At 41.7% G+C, this 19,504-nt stretch overlaps 1 protein-coding gene across 2 annotated transcripts in view; it reads left to right on the top strand.

Annotated features, from left to right (window-relative positions):
* The first annotated feature begins 9,131 nt into the window (after positions 1-9,131).
* Positions 9,132-19,504, top strand: part of FAM98C (family with sequence similarity 98 member C) — a 30,400-nt gene continuing 20,027 nt past the window's right edge. Inside the window, exons 1-2 of one of the 2 annotated variants that reach the window (XM_069746589.1) lie at positions 9,132-9,350; positions 12,421-12,569. In XM_069746589.1, coding sequence (XP_069602690.1) covers positions 9,232-9,350; positions 12,421-12,569 — 268 coding nt within the window. In that variant the 5' untranslated portion in view covers positions 9,132-9,231. The remainder of the gene's footprint in view (positions 9,351-12,420; positions 12,570-19,504) is intronic. The other variant, XM_069746590.1, reaches the window with a different exon arrangement.

Genomic DNA, 19,504 nt, shown 5'->3' with positions numbered 1-19,504 from the left:
GATGCCCATGTACTGCATTGTGTATAAGAATGTTAATACCAGTGAGCAGGACTAATGTCAGCAGATAGATGAGGGGTCAAAATCACAATGTTTCCATGCAAGATGCAGAATTATGTCATGAAAACAAAGTTGAGAAGCACTTAGTTGTAAAAAAAAATCAGTTACCCATATTAGGGCTCATCTCCACTTGTGAGAAAAACGGACGAGTGCAATCCGATAAAAAATCGGATTGCACTCGGACCAATGTTTTTCAATAGGTGACAATCCATTAGCGATTTTTTTCCCAGCCGAAATCGGACTGAGAAAAATCTGTGTCGGCTGAGAAAAAAATCGCAGCATGCTGCGTATTGCTGAGATTCTCGGACGAGACTAGCCAATGCAAGTCAATGGGTGCGAGAGAAAAAACGCACAGCACTCGCACCATGCGAGTGCTGTCCGATTTTTACGCACCCGTGTCCTTAGAAAAGCCGGCAATTCAGTGCAGAGTACAGTAAAATCACACTGACAGGTTAGATGAGAGTAGATATATACACATAGAATAGGTATATATACATATATATATATATATCAGGGAGACACCTATATATATATATTTATATTTAATGCAGCGCGAGACAGCTTTAAAGCTGGTAATTCAATTACCGGCTTTTGCTTTCTCCTTCCTAAACCCGACATGATATGAGACCTGGTTTACATACAGTAAACCATCTCATATCACCATTTTTTTTTGCATATTCCACACTACTAATGTCAGTAGTGTGTATATGCAAAATTTGGGCGTTCTAGCTATTATATTTAAGGGTTAAATGGCGGAAAAAATTGGCGTGGGCTCCCGCGCAATTTTCTCCGCCAGAGTAGTAAAGCCAGTGACTGAGGGCAGATATTAATAGCCTGGAGAGGGTCCATGGTTATTGGCCCCCCCCCTGGCTAAAAACTCCTGCCCCCAGCCACCCCAGAACAGGCACATCTGGAAGATGCGCCTATTCTGGCACTTGGCCACTCTCTTCCCATTCCCGTGTAGCGGTGGGATATGGGGTAATGAAGGGTTAATGCCACCTTGCTATTGTAAGGTGACATTAAGCCTAATTAATAATGGAGAGGCGTCAATTATGACACCTATCCATTATTAATCCAATTGAATGAAAGGGTTAAAAAAAACCACACACACACATTATTAAAAATTATTTTAATGAAATAAAATCAAAGGTTGTTGTAATATTTTATTTAACGCCCAATCCAATCACTGAAGACCCTCGTTCTGTAAAAGAAAAAACATAATAAACCAACAATATACTTACCTTCCGCAGATCTGTAAAGTCCAACGATGTAAATCCTTCTGAAGGGGTTAAAACATTTTGCAGCCAGGAGTTCTGCTAATGCAACGCTACTCCTCGCTGCAAAACCCCAGGGAATGAAGGTAAAGTAGGTCAATGACCTATATTTACCTGCATTTGCGGTGAGGCGCCCTCTGCTGGCTGTTCATATATCGTGTGAACTTTCCTAGAAAGCCTGGGAGCTTTCTAGGAAAGTTCCCACGATATACGAACAGCCAGCAGAGGGCGCCTCACCGCAAATGAAGCTAAATATAGCTCATTGATCTATATTTAGCTTCATTCTCCGGGGTTTTGCAGCGAGGAGTAGCATTGCATTAGCAAAGCTCCTGGCTGCAAAATGTTTTAACCCCTTCAGATGGATTTACATCGTTGGACTTTACAGATCTGCGGAAGGTAAGTATATTGTTGGTTTATTATGTTTTTTCTTTTACAGAACGAGGGTCTTCAGTGATTGGATTGGGCGTTAAATAAAATATTACAACAACCTTTGATTTTATTTCATTAAAATAATTTTTAATAATGTGTGTGTGTGTTTTTTAACCCTTTCATTCAATTGGATTAATAATGGATAGGTGTCATAATTGACACCTCTCCATTATTAATTAGGCTTAATGTCACCTTACAATAGCAAGGTGGCATTAACCCTTCATTACCCCATATCCCACCGCTACACGGGAATGGGAAGAGAGTGGCCAAGTGCCAAAATAGGCGCATCTTCCAGATGTGCCTTTTCTGGGGTGGCTGGGGGCAGATGTTTTTAGCCAGGGGGGGGCCAATAACCGTGGACCCTCTCCAGGCTATTAATATCTGCCCTCAGTCACTGGCTTTACTACTCTGGCGGAGAAAATTGCGCGGGAGCCCACGCCAATTTTTTCCGCCATTTAACCCTTAAATATAATAGCTAGAACGCCCAAATTTTGCATATACACACTACTGACATTAGTAGTGTGGAATATGCAAAAAAAATGGTGATAAGAGATGGTTTACTGTATGTAAACTGGGTCTCATATCATGTCGGGTTTAGGAAGGAGAAAGCAAAAGCCGGCAATTGAATTACCAGCTTTTAAGCTGTCTCGCGCTGCATTAAATATAAATATATATATATATAGGTGTCTCCCTGACATATATACAGTGGGGCAAAAAAGTATTTAGTCAGTCAGCAATAGTGCAAGTTCCACCACTTAAAAAGATGAGAGGCGTCTGTAATTTACATCATAGGTAGACCTCAACTATGGGGAACAAACTGAGAAAAAAAAATCCAGAAAATCACATTGTCTGTTTTTTTATCATTTTTTTTGCATTTTATGGTGGAAAATAAGTATTTGGTCAGAAACAAACAATCAAGATTTCTGGCTCTCACAGACCTGTAACTTCTTCTTTAAGAGTCTCCTCTTTCCTCCACTCATTACCTGTAGTAATGGCACCTGTTTAAACTTGTTATCAGTATAAAAAGACACCTGTGCACACCTTCAAACAGTCTGACTCCAAACTCCACTATGGTGAAGACCAAAGAGCTGTCAAAGGACACCAGAAACAAAATTGTAGGCCTGCACCAGGCTGGGAAGACTGAATCTGCAATAGCCAACCAGCTTGGAGTGAAGAAATCAACAGTGGGAGCAATAATTAGAAAATGGAAGACATACAAGACCACTGATAATCTCCCTCGATCTGGGGCTCCACGCAAAATCCCACCCCGTGGGGTCAGAATGATCACAAGAACGGTGAGCAAAAATCCCAGAACCACGCGGGGGGACCTAGTGAATGAACTGCAGAGAGCTGGGACCAATGTAACAAGGCCTACCATAAGTAACACACTACGCCACCATGGACTCAGATCCTGCAGTGCCAGACGTGTACCACTGCTTAAGCCAGTACATGTCCGGGCCCGTCTGAAGTTTGCTAGAGAGCATTTGGATGATCCAGAGGAGTTTTGGGAGAATGTCCTATGGTCTGATGAAACCAAACTGGAACTGTTTGGTAGAAACACAACTTGTCGTGTTTGGAGGAAAAAGAATACTGAGTTGCATCCATCAAACACCATACCTACTGTAAAGCATGGTGGTGGAAACATCATGCTTTGGGGCTGTTTCTCTGCAAAGGGGCCAGGACGATTGATCCGGGTACATGAAAGAATGAATGGGGCCATGTATCGTGAGATTTTGAGTGCAAACCTCCTTCCATCAGCAAGGGCATTGAATATGAAACGTGGCTGGGTCTTTCAACATGACAATGATCCAAAGCACACCACCAGGGCAACGAAGGAGTGGCTTCGTAAGAAGCATTTCAAGGTCCTGGAGTGGCCTAGCCAGTCTCCAGATCTCAACCCTATAGAAAACCTTTGGAGGGAGTTGAAAGTCCGTGTTGCCAAGCGAAAAGCCAAAAACATCACTGCTCTAGAGGAGATTTGCATGGAGGAATGGGCCAACATACCAACAACAGTGTGTGGCAACCTTGTGAAGACTTACAGAAAACGTTTGACCTCTGTCATTGCCAACAAAGGATATATTACAAAGTATTGAGATGAAATTTTGTTTCTGACCAAATACTTATTTTCCACCATAATATGCAAATAAAATGTTAAAAAAACAGACAATGTGATTTTCTGGATTTTTTTTTCTCAGTTTGTCTCCCATAGTTGAGGTCTACCTATGATGTAAATTACAGACGCCTCTCATCTTTTTAAGTGGTGGAACTTGCACTATTGCTGACTGACTAAATACTTTTTTGCCCCACTGTATATGTATATATACCTATTCTATGTGTATATATCTACTCTCATCTAACCTGTCACTGTGATTTTACTGTACTCTGCGCTGAATTACCGGCTTTTCAAAGGAGACCCGTGCGTAAAAATCGGACAGCAATACGGATGTCATACGGATGTTGTGATAAAAAAATCGCATGACACTCGCATGACACTCGCATGGCACTCGCATGGCACTCGCAGATGTTACATCAGTTTTTTCGGTCCGTAAATCGGACCATTTTTTTCTCACACAAGTGGAGATGAGCCCTTAGAGTGAAAGAGGGGATCACCCGCCCGAACCCTGACGGGCGTTTCGCCTTTGGCTTTTACGAGGGGATATGTGAAAGTGTGGAAAAAGGCTCCTTTTATGTGCTTCGTAAAATGTGTGCGTCGCTCTGTATGGCACATATGAAGAATGCCGCACCCCCATTGAGAGAGCGTCACTTCCGGCATTCACGTCACGTGACCACAGCAAGGGAAAGGTGTACCCCTGACATAATAGATGTGGCCACATGACAGGCCATTGGAGACTCTCGGATGGAGCAGCGAATTGTGCATTTTCTCAAAGTGCATTGAATGAAGACAAATAGAACATGTAATGCAGTATGACATATCTGGACATGATTTTACTCAACCTTAGACGAAAGAACAAAAATGTGTAATTGATGATATGGGTATATGAAAAGGTGAACATTGATAACTGTAAGTGAAGATTGGGGAGGGGATACAGAAAAAGAAAATATGTAGAATGTGTGAGAAGGAAAATGTGGACCAAGTGTGACAACTACAAAAAAAAAGTGAAGTGTAAGGGTGTGCGCACACGTTCAGGAAACGCTGCGTTTTTGACGCTGCGTTGAGCCACAGCGTCAAAAACACAGCGTCCAGATGTTACAGCATAGTGGAGGGGATTACATGAAATCCCGTCTTCACTATGCATTAACAGACGCATGCGGCAGACCCGCGAAAACGGACATGCGGCGCGTCTTTTAAGAACACAGCATGTCCTTACATTGCAGAAACAACACAAGGACAGCGCAGGTGACCTGCCAGTGACCTCAGGTGCAGATTTGGTCAGGATTTTATCTGCATAAAATCCTGATGCAATCCTGAAAGTGGACACATACCCTAAGGCTATGTGCACACGTTGCGGATTTTGATGCGTTTCCGCAGCATTTTTGGATGCGTAATTGCATCAAATCCCCAGTGTAGTACAATAACAATGATAGTCAATGGGCATTTGAGAATTGCTGTGCACATGCTGCTGAAAAATCCACGTAGATTCGCTGCGTTTTTTTTCCGCAGCATGTCAATTCTTTGTGCGGAAACGCAGTGTTTTTGCACCCATTGACTATACATTGAGTAAGGCAAATCTGCACATCAAAAAGCGCATGACAATCCGCAACAAATTCGTAAGTAATCCGCAAGAAATCTGCATCAATTACGCATTAAATCTGCAAACATTATGGCCTGCATTTTCTGCCAAGAGATGCAGATTCTGTGCGGAAAATTCCGCAGGCCAATCCGCAACGTATGCACATACCCTAAGAAGTGAAAAAGGTAAGTATTGAAATGATAAAATATTGAATCAAGACATTCATCAAGATAAAAAGTGAAAAGAGCAAAGTGGCCAATAAGGGTAAGGAACATATAAAAAGCCTGAAGTGATGCTCTCTCAATGGGGGTGCGGTGTTCTTCACATGTGCCATACAGAGCGATGCGCGCATTTCATGAGGCACATAAAAGGAGCCCTTTTCTATGCTTTTACATATCCCCTCGTAAAAGCCAAAGGCGAAACGCGCGTCGGTGTTCGGGCAGGTGATCTCAGCTTTCAATTCATTATGGGTAACTGACTTTTTTTTTTCAACTACCGTAAGTGATTTTCAACTTTATGTTTTCATGACATAATTCTGCATCCTGTATGGAAACATTGTGAATGTTATCGTTTATCTATCTGCTGACATTAGTCCTCCTCACTGGTATTAACATTCTTATACACAATACAGTGCATGGTATCCCTTGATACTTGCACTTTTCTAGCACTTTATACACACCATCTATGTACTTGTCATTTTGACTTTCTTTATATGACGATGTTTTTTGTATAACTATTTTTTGTAGATATTATGTATTGTCTCCCCAGTGGTGAGAGCAGTTTCATGTGCAGTTTACACTTAAGGGTTTTTTTTCGTACACATTTCTCATCTATGTATAATTATTGCATCGGTCACTTTAAATTAGGGTTGCAGGATGGATGATTTCGCGTAAGCATTTCCAATATACCTGATTATGCTTCTTTACAGACTACAGCAGACCTATTACATTCCACCTTTGGGGGTCTGCTTTCTGGTACATTTTTCTGTGCTTGTTTTACATGACTTTGACCCCACATTGCTATGCAACTTTACCGTGTCGATATTTTTTTAAGCACCATAACTTTTTTTATTTTTCTGTCAACTGAGCTGTGTGAGGGCATGATTTTTATTTTTGCATGGCGTGCTGTTGTTTTCATTAGTATAAGGCCACGTGCACTCATTCAGCATTTGGTCCGTTTTTTTACCTCAGTATTTGTACGCCAAAATCAGTAGTCGAACAGAGGAAAAATATAATAGAAACACGTCACCTCTTCTGCATTTTTCACCCACTCCTGGTTGTTTGGTTGGCTTACAAATACTGAGGTATAAAACGTACCAAATCAACGTGTTCACGTGAGCCAGTCTAGGGGTACACGCCATGTTTTGATTGCTTTCTTATTGTAGTTTTTGGGGAAGGTACGTCGACTGAGAAAAGGCAATTCTGGAGTTTTGATTTTCTATTTGCTTCATGGGTTATTCGACCGTCCAGAAATTCCCAAACAGTCGGCATATATAGGGCACTTTTGTTTTCTTATGTCCGTAAATATTTTTTAATGTGCCAGTGATTTTTTTTTTTTTAAATCTGGGGAGTCTTGTACTGATATTTATGGCAGTATTTATCAAACTTCATAGTGAAAGCAGCTAATGTCTTCATATAGGATTAATGGCCTGCAGACATTTATCACTTCTAATCTTAATAATAATAATAATAATAATAATAATAATAATAATAATTTTTATTTATATAGCGCCAACATATTCTGCAGCACTTTACAATTAAGCGGGGACATGTACAGACAATAAATTCAGTATAAGTTAAGACAATTTAAACAGAGACATTAGGGGCGAGGTCCCTGCTCGCAAACTTACAAGCTACAAGGAAATGGGGGGACACAATAGGTGAAAAGTGCTTGTTATTTTAGGTCTGGCAATTATAATAAATAGGGATTTTCATATAAAGCTGCATGATCCGGTCATCAGCCCGTGTGTTTAAGTGCAATAGTCAAGTATCAAGTGCAGTTATCGTGTGCATGAAGGGTGTGGAGACAGATGAACAGTAGGGTGCAGATTCACATGCAGATAATATTTGGAAGGAGGGAACAGGACAAAGTTAGTTTACTGAGTAGTTGATGTGGTAGGCTTGTTTGAAGAGATGGGTTTTCAAAGCGCGCTTGAATAGGTCGGGGCTGGGTATCAGTCTGATCGTCTGGGGAAGTGCATTCCAGAGAGCTGGCGCAGCACGGGAGAAGTCTTGGAGAAGGAGGTGCGAGGTTCGGATTACGGGGGATGTTAGTCTTAGGTCATTTGTAGAACGGAGGGCACGTGTAGGGCGATAGACGGAGATGAGAGAGGAGATATAAGGCGGTGCAGAACTGTGGAGAGCTTTGTGGGTGAGAGAGATGAGTTTATACTGGACCCTGTAGCGAATTGGTACCCAGTGTAATGACTGGCACAAGATGGAGGCATCGGAGAAGCGGCTGGACAGAAATATGACCCTGGCTGCCGCACTCAAGATGGATTGGAGAGGAGAAAGTTTGGTAAGAGGGAGACCGATCAGAAGGGAGTTGCAGTAGTCCAGACGGGAATGAATGAGAGCGACAGTAAGAGTCTTAGCAGTTTCAAAGGTGAGAAAAGGTCGGATTCTGGAGATGTTTTTAAGATGCCGGTGACAGGAGCGAGTGAGTGATTGGATATAGGGAGTAAAGGAAAGTTCGGTGTCGAATATGACCCCAAGACAGCGGGCATGCTGCTTGGGAGCTATGGTTGAACCCTCCAGGGTAATTTCGATGTTGGGTAGAGTGAGGTTAGTAGAAGGGAGAAACACAAGTAGTTCAGTTTTGGAGAGATTTAGTTTCAGATAGAGGGAGGACATGATGTCAGAGACAGCAGACAGACAATCCTTGGTATTTTGAATTAGGGTAGGGGTGATGTCAGGGGAAGAAGTGTATAATTGGGTGTCGTCAGCATAGAGATGATACTGGAACCCAAATCTGCTAATTGTTTGTCCATCTTAATCATTTATTAGGGTCATCAAATGTGTCTGAAAAAAAAATGTCTGTCCTTGATTTTTTTGATTGTGTTTACTGGAAGGGTATGTTCACACAGTACTTTTTTTCCTTTTTGTAGAGTTTTGGCAAAAAAAAAAATGCAGGACTTTCTTATTTTTTTATGCTTTCAATTGAGTGGTTAAAAAAAACGCAGCCAAAAAAAAAGAAGAGAGAAATGATTTTCTGCTGTAAAAAAAATATAAAAAAAACAAACGTAGCTAAAAAAAATTCAAGCAAAAAAAAAAAAAAAAAAAAAACCCGCACTTTGTGAATATTTTAGAAATCTCATTTATTTTGTTGCTTATATGGCAACATCTCATAATAATCCCAAGAATACAGATACTGGGTGAGGTTTACGCCCACGAGTGTATGTTCTGAAGTGAAATTGATCTGAATTCAGGTAATACGAGCTGGTTTTATTCAGTGTAAAAATATAATAAAAAAAAGTTTTATTTTTAACGTCATACAAATATTAATTTTACAAACTTAAAAAAATTAATAATAAAAAGATGCCGAATTATTCAGTCACAGCAGACATCACTGGGGACACGTGACGTCACTGCGCGGGAAATTTCACCGTAACGCAGAGATTGTCCGCACATTCTCACTATCAATAAAGTTCGAGAATTCCAGCGGATAAAGAAAGCGCTCTGATTGGAGGATTGGTGTGACGTAGATTAGGTGCGTCAGTGATGGTTGCTAAGCGACAGTAGAAAAGCCGCACAAACCTGTCTACACAGGTGAGTGAGACGATGAGTGAACCCGGAAGTGAAGAGTTACGGCCAGAAGAGGACGAGGAGATGGAGGTGGAAGACGGCGGAGCTCAGGAGATGGCGCTGAGAGAGGCGGCCGCGCTGCTGCAGGAGCTCGGGTGAGAGAGCTGCGGTCTGCGTGTGTTTTCAGCACAATGGAAGCTGAGTAGGCATGCTGGGACTTGTAGTACTAACGCTGTCCTGCAGTCATTACCATGACAGAAGTGTACCAGGGCCGCTCATGTTTTCCTCCCATTGTTCCAAGAGCCATTACTCATTCTGTATTTAGCTTTGATTAAAACTTTATATTTAATGAGAAAACAACTTTTTAAAAACGTTTAATTATTCCCCCATCTGGGGTTTGAACCTGCGATGCCTCTTGTCCTGTGTCTGACGGTCTCCTATGAGATCCAGGCGCCAGCGCGCCACGGTGACCAATCCGTACCCTGCGATCGCAAGGGAAGGCTGCCATATTAAATGCCACAGTGGCGGCGACCTTTCAGAGGTTAACCTTCGTCCGGCTGAGAAGGTACAATTGTAACTATTCCGTTTTAAAATTGCAATAACTTTTTTTTTTTCGAAAAGCCGTAGAGGGCTGAAATTTCGTGACATCTCTGCAGTTTTGGTGCAGAATATATTGGCCAAATTTCAATAAAATAAACATGAAGGTGCAATTGTACCTCTGCAGCCTGTTAACGTTGTAAATTTATGCAGCCTGACGAAGGTTAAACTGATGAGATCTTACTCTCAACAGCTCCAGTCGCATCAGTGTATCTCGTAGTCGGCTGTGTAACATTGCTGACCCCCCGCTCTGTATGCTGTAGGCTCGACTCATGGACCCACCCCACATAGTCATGGTGCACGGCCGTCGGACTTGTACAGCAGCTGTTGCCAAGGGATTAAAGGGGTATTCACATGTACAAGATCATATCCCAATATGCAGTAGGCGTAATAATAATATTAGCAAACGCTTCCAATTAGTAATGTAGGATAGTCTTTCTAATTTGCGGTCTCTTTCCTTATGTGCAGACATTGCAGGACCTTGGGTATCCATGATTACAGCCACTGATATAGTAGTAGTAAGCTATTTGCTAGTGGTCGTAAACCTGGATACCTAAGGCCCTGCAACGTCCGCTCATGAGGAAAGAGACATAGGGAATCAGAAAAACTATACATTTCTAATTGGCGGTATTTGCTAATATTATTAATATTATTATACCTACTACATATTGGGATAAGAATACCCCTTTTAATATTTGGTTGCACACCCTTTGGAATAAATATCTGCAAGCAATCACTTCTATAACCATCAATAACCTTCTTACACGTCTCAACTGGAATTTTGTGCCACTCTTTTTTTGCAAGCTGCTCCAGGTCTCTCATATTTGTGCCTAGTGCAAGGGCTCATTACTCGAGTTTGCCTAGGGTGCTCTTGTATGCACCAAGTATCACAGGTGCTTGAGTGGCATGTTAGCATTTCCTCGCCCGCATGTTTCACGGCTGTTAGACCTCCACAAAAGATGCAGTGATTTCCCATGTTTGTCAGGCAATCCGTGCATGTTTTGTGGCTGTCTACGAGCCGTAAAACATGCAGCCGCTGGGACTCAAACGTTTCACTCGAGCACCCACAATACTTGATGCGTATCAGAGCACCCTAGGCAAGGTCGAGTAACAAGCACTTGCGCTCATCATGCCTTCTCCCAACAGCAATTTTAAGAATTTATTCCAGATGGCCCTCCCTACTGCAACTAGACATTTTAGCAGTTCATACTCCGGCCTTGTGTACATGTACGTGAGACACAATTCACTGACTACAACTCCAGCAAGTGACAGTACATTCACAGGTCGTGTAACTAAACCATCACAGCGCCATAATAGCACTGTTGTGAGACACTACAATACCCAGCATGTTTATTTATTTTAATTTTACATGCCGCTGTTTTCCACAGTGAACTACCAGAAAGATCTGTGCTAGAATCCCGCAATGCAATTTTGCTGTTGTGGATTCATGCTCTGATTTTCTATAGAAGTTATTCCCAAAAAATCTGCTACATTTCAACACCTCCTTAGGCCTCATTCAGACATGTGTAGTTTTCTGGTACATTAAAAAAAAAAACCCTGATTTTGATCAAAGGGATGGTTCTGAATTTTATCAATGTTTGTTACTATATGCAAAAATAAAAAATATATGGAAATGTGAACTGCCCCATAAACGATAAAGGGTACATATTCTATCAGTCAACAATATGGAGGTAACACAGATGCAAAAAAACAGATGTCTGAATGAGCCCTTCACCCCAAAAAAGGGATCTACCAATAGTGCACCTCTCATGCCATACATATCATTTACAGAAAGGCCGCCTCCTCAACACACGTCTGTGATCTATAAAGTAGTCCTCCTCCCCACACATTGCATACTCTACATGTATATTTACAATAAAACTAATCCCATAAAATCAATTTATAGAGGATAAAACTGCCCCACACTTGCCACATATAGCCAAGTCCCCATCCTGCACACATAGTATATACAGCCAAGTTCCCCTCCTCCATGTTTTACATATATAGCCGAAGCCAAGTCTCCCTCCCCCACATATAGCATAGATAGCCCACACAAGCATACAGTATGTAGGCAAATCCCCCTCCCACACACAGCAAACAATGTTTGGTTCCAGTGTACCCGCTGTCTACTAGATTCCTGACTTTTTTTTTTTTTCAGTGTTTAATATTGGCCCAGAAAGGCTACATACAACATCTTGTCCCCAGCTATTGTGCCACTACAAATCCCAGCATGCAGGCTGCCAGGACATGCTGGCTGCTGTCATTGCACAACATTTGGAGAACCTCAGTACACTGCAAACGAAAAAAAAAAAAAAGCGGGAGGGTTTGTTAGATTTTTAACACATTTTTGTAGGTGGGCCCCTTAGGCCGGGATCACACATACGCAAGATACAGCCGAGTCTCGCAGGTGAAAAACCTGCTCTGGGGCCGGCACTCCGGAGCGGAGCGTGCAGCTCCATGTATTGCTGTGCGGCTGCACGCTCCGCTCCGGAGTGCCGGCGCCAGAGCAGGTTTTTCACCTGCGAGACTCGGCTGTATCTCGCGTATGTGTGATCCCGGCCTTATGGTGACATCCTGTGGGTTTCATACCTCAGATTTGCAACTAATCCTCTACTTTTTCCATTGCAGGTATACCGGACCTTTATCTAGTGAGGATGCACTGCTGCGTTCCTGTGAGTCGGGAGCTGAGTGCCAGCTCTTCACATCACTCTGTGTATGGCTGCTGTCAGAGCTGAAATCTGTGACCTACCTGATGGAAAATGTCAGCCCAACCGAAGGTGAGAGGCGCTCGGCTCCTCTATATATCTGAGTGCTCAGGACCTAGTTTTGACATTTACATGTTGCATATAAAGATATACAGTCTTGACAAATAAAATGGGGCTCAGCAATAAGAAATAGTTTCAAGTCCTCCTTCATAAATGCCGTACAAATGGAGTCCACCAGAGCAAGAGCCCCCTTGAATATGAGGATGGCAGGAATATCCAGCATTAGTCACTGCCCATCTGAGGTCCTAGTGATGACGTTGCTGTTATCTCTGCTGCCTGTCTATATTCTTCCTTTATTATCTTATCTGAGACAGCACAATATACCTTTAGACTTTAACCCCTTTGTGACACACAATGTTACATGTACGCCATATTTTGCGCGTCCTGTAGAAGGCAGACTCGGGAGCTGAATGTATACACTATGCTATACAGCTGACATCCATCTGTGGCTGCAGCCTTTGGGGCCAGATCTGGTCTCCCAGTTTAAGCCTTTAAAAGCCCTGGATAATAGCGACTGCTGCAACATTTAGGTGGTTGGATAGAAGGGAGCCTCCCCTCCCTCCCGCAACATGATCGCAGCTAGTACGGACAGCTGACGTGTGTTTTTTTTTTTTTGTTTTTGTTTTTTTTTAATTTATATAGCCCCTGTTTCTGCTGCCTTTCTACTCCTATAAAGCCAGACTGGACAATGCATTGCTGTTCAGAAATTTGGTAGTGTATTGGGCAATCAATAGAAGGACTGCAGATTTAGTCCCCTGGAAAAAAAAAATAGTTAATGATATAAAATATACAGAATTCACTGGCTTTCCAAATTATTCACAAAAATAAAAAATTCTGAAAAATAAATACCATATCTTTTTAAAAGTCCCAAGTTATTTAAAATATTATTTATCTTGCATCGGCCATCCCCTGTGTAGATTGGTAGGTGAGGTGGGGTACAACGATGCCGCAAAAACCACCCAGGGTATACAGTGCTATAAGAGCACTGCCAACCCCTACACCTGTAGATAAGCTCCTGATGCTGGTGGCCTTAGCTCATCTTCGATTTTGGGGGCGACAGGTTCCCTTTAATTAGCCTCTTAGGCTACTTTCACACATCAGGTTTTTTGTTTCAGGCAGAATCCGGCTATTGTTCCAAAAAACAGATCCGTTGCAAATAGTGAAAAAACTGATGCAATGGATCCGTTTTTCTGCCGGATCCGGTTTTCATTTTTAAGATGGAGTTTACAGTGACTTCCTGGACAAGAGGGGAGAGAGAGATTAAACGTCTGGCCATCGGGCGCAATCCGACGCTAATACAACTCAATGAGAAAGTTTTTTTTTTTTAAAAAAACTTGCGTTATTGTACCTGAAACAAAAAAACCTGATGTGTGAAAGTAGCCTTAGGGTTATGGCTTGTTCGCTATGATCATTATGAAATGTCAGGTGATGCAATTTTCCCAGCTGTATAAAAACCCAGCATCTAACCTTGTGCCAAAAAATAGCAGCTGTGGGTTCTTCTAAGCAGGTGCCTAGTTCTCTGAAAATGGTGAAGGCTATAGGAAGATAGGAAAGCATTTTCAAGATGCCATTTTCTCAGTTCCAAATGTAATTAAGAAATGGCAGTTAACAAGAACAGAAGAGGTGAAGATAAGGTTTGGATGATCAAGCAAAATTTCAGTGAGAGCTGTTCGTGGTATTGCGAGAGATGCAAATCTGAACCCCTATTTGACTGTAAAAGATCTTCAGAGAGCTTTAGCAGAATCTGGAGTTACGGTACATTGTTCTACTGTTCAGACACACCTGCACAAATATGACCTTCATGGAACAGTCATCAGAAGAAAACCTCTCCTGCGTCCTCACCATAAGGGCCCCTTTCCACTTGTGAGAAAAAAAAAAACGGTCCGTAATCTGGACCGAAAAAACGGATGTAACGTATGTGATTGTCATGCGTTTGTGATGCGAGTTCAATGCGATTTTTTTTTTTTTTTTTTTCCCTCTCCTCAGCCAACCCAGATTTTTCTCAGTCCAATTTTGGCTGAGAAAAAAAATGCAAATGAAAATACACCTATTAAATAACATTGGTCCGAGTGCAATCCGATTTTTTTTTTTTTTTTTTTTTTTTTTTTTTTTTTTTTTTTTTTAAATCTGATTGCACTCGTCCGTTTTCCTCGCAAGTGGAAAGGGGCCCTAAAATTCAGCATCAGAAGTATGCAAAAGAACATCTAAACAAGACTGATTCATTCTGGAAACAAGTCCTGTGGACTGATGGGGTTAAAATAGAACTCTTTGGCCACAATGATAAAAGGTATGTGTGCAGAAAAAAGGTCACAGAATTTCGGGAAAGAACATCTTACCATTAAGCATGGGGGTGGATCAATCATGCATTGGGGTTGTGTTACAGCCAATGGCACGGGAAACCTTTCACGGCTAGTGGGAAGAATGGATTTCATGAAATTTCAACGAATTCTTGATGCAAACATAACACCATCTGTAAAAAAGCTGAAGTTGAAAAGAGAATGGTTTCTATAGATGGGTAACGATCCCAAACACAAGTCAAAATATACAATAGGTCACTTTCAAAAGGGGCAAGCTGAAGGTTTTACAATGACCCTCACAGTCACCTGATCAGAACATCATTGAAAATCTGTGGCTAGACTTCAAAACAGCAGAGGATGCAAGACAACCCAGGAATCTCGCAGAACTGGAAGAATGGATGAAAATTCCTCAAACAAGAATTGAAAACCTCTTGTCAGGTTACAAAAAGTGTTTACAAGCTGTGATACTAAGTACTAACCATACAGAGTGATGCCTTGCTGATTTTGTAAGTTTGCCCACTGACAAAGACATGAACAGTCTATAATTTTTAGGGTAGGTTAATTTTAACATTGAGAGAGTATCAAAAATAAAATCCAGAAAATCAGATTGTATAAATTATATAAATTTATTTGCACTTTGCAGTAAGAAATAAGTATTTGATCCCTCTGGCAAACAAGACTTAAGACTTAGTGGCAAAACCCTTGTTGGCAAGCACAGCAATCAGACGTTGTTTGTAGTTGATGATGAAGTTTGCGCACATGTCAGGAGGAATTTTGGTCCACTCCTCTTTGCAGATCATCTCTAAATCATTATGATTTTGAGGCTTTCGCTTGGCAACTCCCAACTTCAACTCCCTCCTTTAGTTTTGTATTCTAAGGTCTGGAGACCGGCTAGGCCACTTCATGACCATGATGTGCTTCTTTTTGAGCCACTGCTTTGTTGTCTTGGCTTTATGTTTTGGTCATTGTCTTGCTGGAAGACTTAGCTGCGACCCATTTTTAAAGTCCTGGCGGAGGGAAGGAGGTCGTCACTCAGGATTTTACGGTACATGGCTCCATCCATTCTCACATTGATGCTGTGAAGTAGTCCTGTGCCCTTAGCAGAGAAACACCCCCAAAACATAATGTTTCCACCTCCATGCTTGACAGTGGGGATGGTGTTCTTTGAGTCATAAGCAGCATTTCTCTTCCTCCAAACACGGCGAGTTCAGTTAATGCCAAATACCTCAATTTTTGTCTCATCTGACCACAGCACCTTCTCCCAATCACTCAAAGAATCATCCAGGTGTTCCTTGGCAAACTTCAGATGAGTCTGCACATGTGCCTTCTTGAGCAGGGGGACCTTGCGGCCCTGCAGGATTTTAAACCTTTACTGCGTAATGTTTTACCAATGGTTTTTTCTGACTGTGGTCCCAGCTGCCTTGAGATCATTGACAAGTTGCCTCGTGTAGTTTTAGGCTGACCTTTGACCTTCCTCATGATCAAGAAAACCCCATGAGCTGAGATTTTGCATGGTGCCCCAGATCGATGTCGGTTGACAGTCATTTTGTACTTCTTCCATTTTCTTACTATTGTATCACCCAGCATCTTACTTATGGTTTTGTAGCCCATTCCAGCTTTGTGCAGGTCTATGATCTTATCTGTGACATTTTTATAAAGCTCTTTGGTCTTGCCCATGTTGTAGAGGTTAGTCTGACTGATTTAATTGAATCTGTGGACAGGAGTCTTATATAAACGGGACTATGTTAGACAGTTGTCTTTAATGCACGTAACTAGTTGATTAGGAGCTTTTAACTGGTCTGTAGGAGCCAGAACTCTTAATGGTTGGTAGGGGATCAAATACATATTTCTCACTGGAAAATGCAAATTTATATAATTTATACAAAGTGATTTTCTGGATTTTATTTTTGATATTCTCTCAATGTTAAAATTAACCTACCACCACATTATGAGTGTCAGGTTCGAGCATTCCTAAATGAACAGTTTCCTGGAAAGTGGATTGGTTGTCGTGGGCCAGTTGAATGGCCACCAAGGTCTCCCGATCTGACCCCCTTAGACTTTTATCTTTGGGGTCATCTGAAGGCAATTGTCTATGCTGTGCAGATACGAGATGTGCAGCATCTGTAACAGACACTGGAAGCCTGTGCTAGAATTTCTTCTGCGGTGATGCTATCAGTGTGTCAAGAGTAGGAGAAGAGGGTTGCATTGACAATCCAGCACGATGGGCAGCACTTTGAACACATTTCATAAGTGGTCATAAACTTGTAAATAACTCATGAAGGAATACAGTTATGTTTTCAAACGTTTTTATTGGTATTTTCAATTTTAAACAGGTAGAAATGAGAGAAAGGGGAAGGAAATAAACATAGGGTAGGGAAAGGAAAGGAATCCCCAAGTGAAATGGGGAATGAAATATCAGGCATTAGAAAACAGACCATAAAATGGTAGCTTAAATATACTACATATATATGTCACTAACAAAGGGACCATAATAAATTAGTCTTGCGATGCAGTATAGTAAAAATAAGCATTAGCAGTAAAGAAAAATGTTGCTTAATAACTAGGCCCAAGAGAATAGACAAAAGTATACAAGTCAGAATTAAAGTAGCCTGTGCGATGAAGTAGAATAATAATAATAAGCATTTACAGTAAAGAAAAATGTTGCTTAATAGCTGGGCCTAAAAAAGAAAACAACAATATACATGTCGGATTCAAAGTAGCCTAAGTATAGAGATATACTGTATGAATATGATGCTTACTTATAAACACAATAAGTGCAATATCAGATAACGTCGCTGAAAAGTCAATATTATATGATGCTCAGTAATACTAGTATACACGTTTTTTATAGCCTGTGAGATAAAAGTAGATTAAAGGTCGCTTAATGTGTGATATAATGCCTGCCCAAGTCCCAGAGTGCACACGGCACCCCTAAGACCTAGTGGAGGAAAGTTCGGTTTTGATCCAAGAAACAAACAAGTAACGAGAAAAATAAAAAATAAAAACTTTTTAAAGTGGAATTAAGTTGTTACAGCTAGTCAAATAACAGATCTTTGTAGATTGTTCAACCAGAACAGTTACCCTTCAAGTTGTTGGTAGGGAACTGGATGTGGCTTCAGAGGAGTTGATTCCAATACCCTCGTCCGGAGAGGCAACATGAAATAAACCTGACGGAAGTCTCACCCGGAGGGTTGATGATCTTGTCCAGGAGTAAGAGAGGCCTGCACGCATTAGTTCTCTTGTGGTATGCGAAAAAACTCTCCTGTTTTGGAGAGTGACTTTAGACAAATCCTTATAAAAAACTAGTTGCTTGTAAGGGGAAGAGAGAAATTTCGGATTTTTTGAGATACCTAAGAGCGCGTTCCTGACCCAATTTGGGTAAAAAGTAACAATGACGTCACATGATAAATCCCTGGGAAGCGTGGGTGGTCTGCGTATTCTGACAACCTTTTCTATCAGAGGGCCTTCGGTAGAGTTAGGAAATAAGTTAGAGATCATTGATGATACATATCTCTCCAACTGGGAAGCCTGAATTGAATCTGGTATACCCCTGATCTTAACGTTATTCTTCCTTCTAAAATCCTCAAAGTTATTTAAATTGGCTTTTAGAACATCCATTTTTTTCTGAATCACCTCCAATAATTCTGAAGGCTTAAGGCCCCTTCACATTAAGCGACGCTGCAGCGATGCCGACAACGATCCGGATCGCTGCAGCGTCGCTGTTTGGTAGCTGGAGAGCTGTCACACAGACCGCTCTCCAGCGACCAACGATGCCGGTAACCAGGGTAAACATCGGGTAACTAAGCGCAGGGCCGCGCTTAGTAACCCGATGTTTACCCTGGTTACCATCCTAAAAGTAAAAAAAAACAAACAGTACATACTTACCTACAGCCGTCTGTCCTCCAGCGCTGTGCTCTGCTCTCCTCCTGTACTGTCTGTGAGCACAGCGGCCGTCACCGCTCTGCTTTCCGGCTGGCCGACGCTCACAGCCAGTACAGGAGGAGTGCAGAGCACAGCGCTGGAGGACAGACGGCTGTAGGTAAGTATGTACTGTTTGTTTTTTTTTACTTTTAGGATGGTAACCAGGGTAAACATCGGGTTACTAAGCGCGGCCCTGCGCTTAGTTACCCGATGTTTACCCTGGTTACCAGTGAAGACATCGCTGGATCGGTGTCACACACGCCGATCCAGCGATGTCTCCAGGGAGTCCAGCGACGAAATAAAGTTCTGGACTTTATTCAGCGACCAACGATCTCCCAGCAGGGGCCTGATCGTTGGTCCCTGTCTCACATAACGATTTCATTAACGATATCGTTGCTACGTCACAAAAAGCAACGATATCGTTAACAATATCGTTATGTGTGAAGGTACCTTTAGAGGTTGCTTGAGATAAGTTTTGTTCGTTTTTTTCAAGTTTGTTTTTATATGCAAATGATTCTTGATCAAGTGAAGTTCCAGTAGCTATGCTAGGGGGGATTGACTCAGTGACAGAGTTTACAGATTTTATTATCTCTTGGAAAAGCTTTTTTATAAAAGCTTGGGAAGCCTTTGAATTAAATGATTGTTTAGGATCAGGGATGACATCTTTACCACAAATATTCATAGTGGTCAAAAATGATTTGAGGAGATACACCATAAAACCCTCAGTTG

This window comes from Ranitomeya imitator, chromosome 2 (genome assembly GCF_032444005.1).
Source record: "Ranitomeya imitator isolate aRanImi1 chromosome 2, aRanImi1.pri, whole genome shotgun sequence".
In the NCBI taxonomy this organism is placed as follows: Eukaryota; Metazoa; Chordata; class Amphibia; order Anura; family Dendrobatidae; genus Ranitomeya; species Ranitomeya imitator.
The sequence above is the reverse complement of the archived record's forward strand: the minus strand, read 5'-3'. Positions and strand labels throughout refer to the sequence as shown.